We start from the raw sequence: 10272 nt of genomic DNA, 5'->3' as shown, positions 1-10272 counted from the left end.
GCCGCTCTGGTCCAGCCCCCGCCCCGCCCCCTCGCCTCCGCGCGAGCCCCCGCTCGGCCACCCCGCCGCCAGCCCCTCTCCGCGGACGCCCGGCCGCTCCCTCGCCCCCGAGCCGGGCCCCGGGCGATGCTCTGGATCCCACCTCCCCCGGGAGCTGCGCATTTCCGCGCGCCCGGGCGGCTCCGGCTCCGGCCGGCCCTCGCGGCCGCAGCCCGCGCTCCGCGTCCCCGGGAAGTTGTCTCCCGAGCCCGCGGCGCCTGGGTCTCCTCCCCCTGAGCCCCGCCCCCCCGCCCAGAGCTGGATCTGCGAGCTGCCCGGCCCGGGGGCGTCGCCGCTTGCTCCGCGAAGCCTGCGAGTCTCCGCTGCCCTGCGCGGAGCGCGCGTCCCCCGCCTGGCCGGGGACCCCCCGCGCACCCCCGAGACGGCGCGCGCCCAGAGCGCGGGAGCCCGGAGCGCCGGGCGCCTGGGACCCCGCGGAGCCGCTGCCCAGCCCGCGGGGCTCGTCAGGGATGCAGGCTGCGCTGTGAGCCCGGGCTCCAAGGCCATGTCCGGCGCCCGCTGCCGGACCCTGTACCCCTTCTCCGGGGAGCGGCACGGCCAGGGGCTGCGCTTCGCCGCGGGCGAGCTGATCACGCTGCTGCAGGTCCCGGACGGCGGCTGGTGGGAAGGCGAGAAGGAGGACGGGCTCCGCGGCTGGTTCCCAGCGAGCTACGTGCAGTTGCTGGAGGTAAGGGGCGAGGGCCGGGGACCGGAAGACCCGGGGCTGCGCTGCTCCGCGCGCCCCCGTACCTGTTGCCCGCACCCGGGGACGCCGGAGCCGCCCCTGTCCGAGGGGCGCCGCGGAGCCCTCCGGGGGCAGCCGCTGCACGTCCGACACTGCCGGCGGCGGAGGCAGCGGGCGCCCCTCGGGGCTGGGCAGCGCGGGGATCGCCCCCGGAGCGTCCCCCGTGCCGGGCCTCCCGAGCACATCGTGGCCGCCCTGAGGAAGGACAACTTGTTGCCTGTCTGAGTTCTGGAGCGAGCGGGCGGCCGGGCGCGCTCCCGGCGGTGGCAGGGGCCGGCAGAGGGCTGCGGAGTCCCGTGCTCTAGGGAAGACGCGCGGAGGATCGGGATCAGTTTAAAAAAAAAAAAAAAAAAAAAAAAAGTGGCATCGATCGGGCCCCGGAGCACGGAGCCTGCCACCGGTGGACGGTCGTGCTGCCCCGGGTCAGGCTGCCTGGCCGCCTAGGAGCCACCCACTTGCTGGTCAGCTGAGCTTGGCTGGACACCGGCCCCAGCCACCCGCACTATCAGGGGTGCCGCAGCGCCCCTCTCCTGGTCCGGCTTCCCGGGGCTAAGGTCCAGACCCTGACAGTGGCCTGTTCCTGGGGTTCTGGCCTGCCCCCAGGACTGCAAAGGACCTGCTGAGCCAAGTCGGCTGGCTGTTTATTGTCTGGGTGACAGTTGGGAGGCCTCCCTGTCCTCTAATCGCTGAGCTCATGGTCACAGCCTGAGTGGGCTTCGAAGTTTCAAAAGTCCTTTGGTGGGGGCGGAGTGGGAGAGAGGACTGACCTTATAGGACATCCCCTTTCGTAAAAAGCTGCTCAACCCCAGGATTGTTGTACAGACTTCAATAGGAGGTTATCCACAACTGTGTAAGGATAGACCAAATGTTCTGCAGAAACACCTCCCAAATCACGGGGTCTGAATTTATTTATAATTTGACCTCTGACCTACTTTGCAAAGAACAGGGTAGCAAGTTTAGAGAGAAATTGCTGGGTGGGACTTAAAGAAAAAAAAAATAAAAAGGACAGAGAGAAAGAAAGAATGATGGATGGGGCTAAGTGATTTTGGGTGAGTTTGCTGGGAAATAGCCTGTGAAAATATTACCAGAACGAGAGCGTGGCCTCCTAGAGGTACAAAATCCCCCCTAAAGGGATTAGTAGCATTCAGACAAAATTGAGCCTGAAAGAGATTTTCGTGGCCTGGCAGAAAAGTAGGTTCCAGAACCCTCCCGATTGTGTATTTTGAGAAACTGGTGTGCGTCAGGCAGGCTCAGGTGTGTGTCCCTGGGCTTCCCTGGTTCCCTTCCCGGGATTCAGATGTGAGAGAAAGCACATGTATCCCTTCTTAGGAAGACCCGTAGCCTCCTGGTTCCTGGCTCAGGACTCCTGTCTCAGAGTTCCTCTGGTGGCCACACTTTTTCCAGGAAATCCTGATGTGGAAATTTGGCTTTGGAGGTCTTTGCTGAGGAGCGCCCCTGGCTGGACGCAGTCAGCTGTGTTTTGGGGTGGGGGTGCCCAAGGCTGGTGGGTTGATAGGCTGTGTTCACCAGAGGGGACGGGCTCTGCTTTTTTATCCTCTGGAAAAGGGAGCGCGGACCAGACCTCGGAGACACACAGAGCCATTCGCTGGGACAGTCTTGGGTGCCTCCGTCACAGCCCCTGGTGCTTAGTAAGGGTCTTTCCGACCCACTCCCAGTGGGGACATGCACGGGAAGTGCCCGTCTGTGGGAGCCGGACCGCTGGGAGGGGCTTCCATTTCTTGAGCACCTACTAGGCCCCAGTTCCTCTGAAAGCTCTGTGAAGGGGAGGCAGTCTCCCCATTTCTCAGGCACGCATGAGAGGGGAAGGCAGTTGCCCCAGGGGAGACTTGCCTGAGCGGCTCAGATGGTTGAACTTTCCCCTCTGTGGCTGCGTTTGTTTTAAATATGGCCCTGTGGGCTCAAGTGCTAAAAGGCAAGTGAGGGAAGGGTCTGGATCCTTGTGGGAGAGGCCACGTGCAGCCCTCCAGGTCAGCGTGCTGATGACAGCAGTCCTAAGGGCGGGCGCTGCCTGTGGGGGCTACGACGAGTGCAGGGGCTCCTTCCCACCTGGAGCATCTCTCCTGCTAAGTCTGAAAATTGCTTGCACAGGGAGGCTGCTGGCTTTCCTACAGTGGGGGCAGGGCTGGGCCTGAGCCCTGGGACTTTTCGGGGTCAAGGCAGGTGCAGTTTCCAGAGGATCGGAGATCAGGCCTTCTGTGTCTGGGCACCTTGTGGGTGAGCAGGCTGGACTCCCAGGCTGAGGGCTGGAGGGTATGTGGGTAGATGTCCCTTGGGATGGGGAGAGTCCTCAAAGCCAGACTCAGGCGACAATGGAGATCTCCCAAGGGAGTCACTGGCGGTGAACCGACCAGTATATGAAATTGCAAGTCTGGAGAAGCAGCAGCTGGGTGTCCTTCAAGACTGGAAGTTGGTGCGGCAGCCAGGAGCCTGGAGAGGGGGATCTAGAGATGGACAAGCCCATGGGATGTCGGCCAGCAGGTGCCTGGCTCTGGGCCTGCTGGGGGGCATGGAGATCAGAAGACCAGGGGGGAGCTGTTGGGGAGACAGGTCCAGACAGAATGGAGGGCACCAGCCTCCTGGGGGAGGAGTGTGATGGTTGGGGGCACAGCTGGGTGTAGCAGACCTTGGCCCTTTGGTGTAAAGAGTGATACCAAGAAGCCCCATCTTGGCGGAAGGGTACTATGGGTCGAGGGCAGTGTATGCAAAGCGGACACTCTCCGAGGATTTCTGTCTTGTTCATACGAAGAAAGGGGAACTGAGAGGCGTACCCCGAGGAGAGGAGCTGGGAGCTAACTCTGGCAGAGCTGAGATCTGCCTTGGAGGCCCGCCAGCCCCCAGGGAGGGAATCTTCTGGATCAGGCCTCCAAGGAAAGGGTAGAAGGGTGCAGCATATTCTTGGTTTCCAGAAAGCAGCCTCCAGGAAACTGTCAGCCCAAGCGAGGAAGTGGGGGCCGGGAGAGGTGCTACCATGTGGGCTCAAGGGCTGGCCTCAAGGATTGGGGGTGCTCGGGATGGTGGAGCTTCCCAGAGGAGGAGAGCAACAGCAGGAGGAGGGAACCCTGTGGCTGGGTAGGTTTGGTGGTTGGTTCCATGGGTGGAGGGCCGGGAATTCCCTGTGACCTGCTCTTAACCAAATGGAGAAAAGAAATTCGGGACATGGAAGATACTGGAAGGCATCCGCGGAAACCCCCCCCAGAGCTTTGGGGAAACAAGCCGCCAACAACACTCAGAGGTGCTAACAGTGGGGCTCTGTCTGCCAGCAGAACCAGGTGGCTGCAGGGGGTCACCCTTGAACCCGGTCTTCTCCTCTCCGCCTTCTGTTCTCCCATTTTGGGCTCACGGGATGTGCTTCCGGAACATTCAAGGTGGGGCCATGGGAGAGAGATGCAGAGATGTGGAGCTGGGCTGGGCTGTGGATATTGCTGTGGGACAGACCACCCAAAGACTTCGTGTCGCCAAACACCCATTTCCTATTACCTCACACATCACCGTGGGTCGACAGGGCTCCGCTGGGTGGTTCTTCTGCCTGTCTGTCTTGGTGTCTGTCCTGCATTCACAGTCAGGTGGTGGCAGGAGTTGGGGTCCCCGAAGGAGAGCTGGCCTGGAACTCCAAAATGGCGGCTTCACTCCCATGTCTGGTGCGTTGGTGTTCTTCCAACGGGGCCTTACTCTCCGCATGTGTCTTACTCTCCAGGGCCTGTCCACATGGCCTTTTTCTTTAGCAGGGAGTTTGGAGTCTTTCTCTGGGGGCTGGCTTCCAGGAATGCAAAGTGCAAATTGCCAGGCCTCCTTAAGGTTTGGGCTCACCACCAGCACATCCCTTCTGGCCCATTTTATTAGCACAGTGAGTCACAGGACCCGTCCAGATCTGTGTGGGAGAGAGGTGCCTGTAGGTGTGGATACAGGTGTGGCTACAGGTGCATTGAAGGCCGTTTTGCAGACTGGCAACTCCAGAGGGGTCGGGAGAGCCCAGCTGGGGACAGTGATCCATTAGAGAGGAAACAGCGCTAGCCCAGACATGAGAGAGAGAGAGTGAGCTCCCAGAGGGAAGCAAAGTGCAGGAGATCTGGCTGTTGTTCTGCTAGAAAATATTCCATTGCCATCCTCAGGAGATTCTCTCTCTCTCTCTCTCTCTCTTTTTTTTTTCTCTTAAGATGCCAGGGATTTCTCCATAAAGGCCACCTGATAAACGTTGCAGCTGAATTTGAAACCAGATTTTCCTGTCCCTAAAGCCTGGGTCTGTCCACTGGGCCATTGGCATGGCAGTCCAGCCTTTTCGGGTAGGGGGCGATATTTGGAACTGGTGATTAGTAGACACAGTGTATCCGAGCTGCCTGACATCTAGTAGCCGCTTGCTGTGTTACGCAGATTGATTTTAATACCAGGCCTTGCGTTCTGGAACGTGAGAATTACCAACAGTGGGTGTGACCTTGTCCCTCACAATAGGATTTTTCTGTAAGGCGGTTTTTAGCTCTGTTTGCAAAGCTGTGATGAGACCTGGGGCTCCCAGCGGATGTGACCGTGACCAAGTATACCCAACAGGCTTTCTGCCATCGTCACTAAGTCATCCTGTCCTTTGATTTGGGGGCTGCTCTCCGCCTTTGTAGCTCCTGCTGTTTGGAAATCTACCTTCAGCTCACCCCTCTGCTGGGGAGAGCCTCCCTCTCTCATCTCTGGTCAAGTAGCCACCCCACCGGACTTCAAAGCCATGGGCAGGGCTTACGGATTCTACGGATTCAGGGCACCTTCACAAAAGTTCCCTTAGCAACAAGTCGGCAGGAATCCCCGACATGTGTTCACCACCACGTGAGTCCCGGCTGCCCGCTTACCACCTAGAAACATGAATGAGATACTGACCTTCTTGGGCTCTCTCAGCCTGGGGTGGGGGAAAGAACCCAGCTTTCATTTGACCGTCTGACTGTCCTCATCGGCGAGCCTGGGTCCTGGGACCCCCACTTTCCTGGAGAAAGGAGAGGTTTGGTAGACCAGAAAGCCCTGTATCCAACATGAGGCATCAGGATTTTTGTGTGGCTGCTTCCGGGGGGGTGGTGGTGGTGGAGGGATGTGGTCCTCACTGTTGGCTCCCTGATTACTCACAGTGGCAGGGCAGCCCAGGATGGGCTTTCCAACAGAATGCCAGGACTGATCTCCTATCCCTGCCCCCACCCCCACACTGCCCCGACCTTGTACTTAATTGCAAAATTAGTATATTCTTCTCTCCCTGCAGGGGTGAGATTTGTGGCTTCTCACCTGTGGAGAGAAATAGAAACAGTGGCCGGCGGGGGGGTCCGGCTTGTCCTTTGGTGGGATCAGAGCACATGGTGACCTTGTGGAGGAGGGAAGTGCAACAGGTGTATGGGCTTGTGAGGGGTTTTTGTGGGTTCCTGGGGACTCTACGTCCTCCCTGCACACCTTGTGTCTCCCCTGTCCACCCTCTGATGAAGACGTGTTTTATTGGCGAACCTTCCGGGTTGAATGTCTTTATTTCACTTCTTCAGCTGGTAGCTAGATTCGGTCCCTAGGGACTCAATGTCCTTTGTCCCGACTAAGCTCATAGTCTCTCTGTCCTCTTCTCCCCCTTCTACCCCTACCTGCCAAGCCACAGGGAAACCACCATCTCTCTGTCCCCCACCTTGCCTGCCACTGTCCCCCTTAACCTTTTCTTCTTCTTTTTTTAAAGATTGTATTTATTTATTTGAGAGTGACAGGAAAGAGAGAGCATGAGCAGGGTGGAGGGGTGGAGAGGAAGAGGGAGGAGCAGACTCCTCGCTGAGCAGAGAGCCTGATGCGGGATGTGGGACTCAATCCTAGGATGCTGGGATCATGACCTGAGCCGGATGCTGGCGCCTAACCGACCGAGCCACCCAGGCGCCCGTAACCTTCTCTCCTCCCGTTCATTCGGTTTAGTGGAGCCTCGTCTGCTCTCCTTGGGAGATGTTTCTCAGAGACCTCCCCTTCTTCCCTTGCTCTGACATCTTTTCTGTCAAGGGCTAGGAAACATCTTCGGTTTTGCGGGCCAAGAGGCAAAGTGGAGTTATAGCTGCGTCGCTGGGATTTGCAGAGAGCCAGGGGCGGTGAGAAGCCACGAACGTGCCCCATATGGGCTCTGTCACAGCTTCTCGGCTCTGCTGTTGGAGTGTGAAGCCGCCATAGACGGGCTGGGAACCAATGGGTGTGGTTGAGTTCCAATAAAACTTTATTTATAGACACCGAGATTTGACTCTGTTCCAGTTTTTCTGGGCCCTTGTGGCATCCTCCTTCTTCGACTTTGTTTTCAACCCTTTGGAGATTTAGGCTTTTTTCAACCCTTTGGAGAGCTAGGCTTTCCTAGCTCATGGGCTGTATGTAGTTGAGAAGTTCAGAAGTCGGTCGCTCATTCATTCAACAAACCCTGAGTGTCTAGGATGGGCTGTGAGTTCTTGGGTTAGGTGCTGGATGGGAAGTACTGACAGATATGGAAGAGAAGTTAATACTTAGCTGGGGAGAGGGTACACTAGAAAAAAAAGAATTTTTAGGTACTGTGGGGCCAATAACATAGGGTACTGTGGTGGAGTGGGGTATGGGGTGTAGGTGGGGTTTGAGAAGACCCTCAGGGAAACTTCTCTGAGCAGAGATTTTGGTGATGGAGGGCCATGGGAGCAGCTGGGGAAAAGTGATTTGAGGCAGAGGGCATCGTGAATGCAAAGAACCCTGAAGAGGAGTGTATGGGTGATATATTTGCGAGAACCAGAATATTCTAGAATGGTTAAGAAATCAGTGAGCAGGGGGAAGAGAGGGGGGTGTGACAGGCAGAGAAGCAGGTTTTTGGGTATTTATTGTTGTGCCCCCCACTATTTTATACATATACATATATATATATATATATACATATGTATGACATATATATATATATGTATATGTATATATATATATGAATGACTTAATTTTTCTGTAAGAGTCCACATTGTGCACAGTAAAAGACACATACTACAAAATCATTTGGGATTTCTTGCCCTTTCCCCCAGGTTTGCATTTCTGGGGTAGCGACCCTCCCACCATGGCTGACTTCAAGCCTCTAAGGTTTTTAAAAATAGAACCCATTTGACATATGACATTGTGTAAGGTTAAGGTGTTCAGCCCGTTAATCCGATTCATTTCTGTATTGCAGAAATTTTTTTTTTCTGATTGCCCTCATAGCGATACATTGTGGCACATTGCATAATTATCCTTTCTTCCTCGTGGTTGGCGGGTAGTTCTCCAAGTGCCGCAGAAAGCCTGTGGTTTGATGGCTGGGGAGGGCATGCTCCGATTCGTCTTGGACAGCTCATCTGGGCTGTGGTGTAGAGACTGGCCGTGAAGAGGGTAGGAAGGGAAGCTGGCTGGTGGCAGTGGAGATGCTAAGGCATGGGTGGGTCTGGGGTGTATTGGGCAGGTCAAGTCAGAAGCACTTGCTGGTGCGTTGACTCTGGGGGGTGGGGTGGACCTTGTCTCTTGCAGGTTGGTGCTGATACCCTTTTCCTACTCTCTTCTCCTTATCTGTGAATGGTCAGTCCATTCTGCCACTGGAGACCTCTTCCTTAAAAACATAAGGCAAAGGCAAATATAGATAGGGAAAAAGTTAATATCCTTCATGCAGAAAGTGCTCTTATAAATAATTAAAACAGAAACCAAGGATCAAATCTGTATGAGAAGGGGCAAAGACCTTGGCTGGTCACTTGCTAATAAAAGATAGACAAAGTCATCAGCGTATTCAGTCTCCCTAGTCATTGCAGTCTTTGATGAAAGAATGGCACATTTTTAATTATTCAAAAAAATTTGAAAAGTTTTTAATTTATTTAAGCCCTGCCCATACCCAACATGGGGCTCAAACTCATGACCCCGCGATCAAGAGTCACACACTTTTCCAACTGAGCCAGCCAGGTGCCCCAAGGTGGCACATTTTTTTTCTAAAAAGGATACTTGCTTTAATGAAAACTGTCACAATTTAAAAAGAATGAGTGTTGGCAAGGAATGGTGTAGGAAAATTGTCCTAGGCTCCCTGGAGGGTACTTTTTAAAAAGATTTTATTTATTTGTCAGAGAGAGAGCACAAGTAGACAGAGCAGCAGGTAGAGGGAGAGGGAGAAGCAGGCTCCCTGCTGAACAAGGAGCCTGATGTTGGACTTGAACCCGGGACCCTGGGATCATGACCTGAGCCAAAGGCAGATTCCCAACCAACTGAGCCACCCAGGCATCCCTCCCTGGAGGGTAGTTGGACAGCATACTCTAAGAGCCTTCAGAATACACATGCCCTTTGATCTAGCAATTCGATTTCTAGAAATTTGGGCTCAGGAAGCATCTGATAGGCAAGCTGTGGGCGTCAGGAATCCCATGTTCCTAATACCTGAACATAAATTGGCTGCAACCTGTCCAACCAGAAGGAACTGGGTAAAATGAGGCTCACTTGTGCTTAGAATGTGATCCGACAGGCAGAAGGGGTGTAATAAATATATGGAGGCTAGATTTAAAAAAATAATTTGCTCAGTGATGCTGAATGTTTCATGGAGTTAACATACTTCAGATCTCGCCCTATGACAAGACAAAAAGAAATGGTGTGTCCAGGAAGGAATTGCTTTTTAAAAGCAGGGACTGTGTGTACCAGGCGTTCCGTAAGTATCCTTTCATGGAGAGAACAGGTTGAAGGAATACTTGTTGGCCCAGGGCCACGTTCTTTTAAAATATCCTCAGTGCCAGCAAATCTTTGTCTTTTGGGGGAGGAAGGGTGGTTTTGATTTTTCTTTCTTTCTTTCTTTCTTTCTTTCTTTCTTTCTTTCTTTCTTTCTCTCTCTCTCTCTCTTTCTTTCTTTCTTTCTTCTTTTTTTTTTTTTGAAATAACCAAAAGTCATTTGGAGCCAAGTCTGGTCTATCTGTACTTGTGATGATCTATTACCTTGTTGTAAGAAGGATTTAAAGCAGTTTATCGAAAAGCGTATGGCACAATAAGATAAAAGCATAAATGGACAAGGCAGCCCTAGAAAGGAGAGAAGGGAGTTGGCGGAGTGAACTCTGAAGAGTGAAGAGGGTTGTTGAATGAAATGATGCTGTTTGGGGTTTTTGGGAAGTCCTACCCCCAGGTAATGATGCAGCTGAGTAGTTCTCAGTGGGGAGTTGCAGATGCGTTCTGAGAAAGTGCTGGCATTTCGGGCATTGTACTGTATCGGTCAGGATGGGTTAGGACGTGCTGCCATAACAAAGAGCCCCCAGATCTTGGTGAGTAATACAGCCTAGGTTTGCTTCTTCTGCACGTTGGATGTTTGTGGCAAGTTGGTTTGGGGCTGTGAGACCCTCTAGGACCCAGGATGAAGGAACCACCATTGTCTGGAATCTTGCTGGTGATCACATCAAATGGCATCTGGTCCCTGAAGCTTCTGCCTGGAAGCAACAAGTGATACTTGCGCTCATATTTCTTTGACCAAAGCACACCCAATGTGGTGGGTAGCCATCCTACTG

General features: G+C 54.2%; 1 protein-coding gene across 1 annotated transcript in view; it reads left to right on the top strand.

Annotated features, from left to right (window-relative positions):
• Window positions 1–493: 493 nt before the first annotated feature.
• Window positions 494–10272, top strand: part of LOC111161102 (growth arrest specific 7) — a 194557-nt gene continuing 184778 nt past the window's right edge. The window contains exon 1 of the mRNA XM_022524586.1: window positions 494–727. Within this exon, the coding sequence (XP_022380294.1) occupies window positions 545–727 (183 nt within the window). The 5' untranslated portion in view covers window positions 494–544. The remainder of the gene's footprint in view (window positions 728–10272) is intronic.

Source organism: Enhydra lutris, unplaced genomic scaffold (assembly GCF_002288905.1).
Source record: "Enhydra lutris kenyoni isolate GAN:26980312 unplaced genomic scaffold, ASM228890v2 scaffoldscaffold82, whole genome shotgun sequence".
In the NCBI taxonomy this organism is placed as follows: domain Eukaryota; kingdom Metazoa; phylum Chordata; class Mammalia; order Carnivora; family Mustelidae; genus Enhydra; species Enhydra lutris.
Note: the sequence above shows the minus strand (reverse complement) of the source record. Positions and strands in the feature narration are given on the sequence as shown.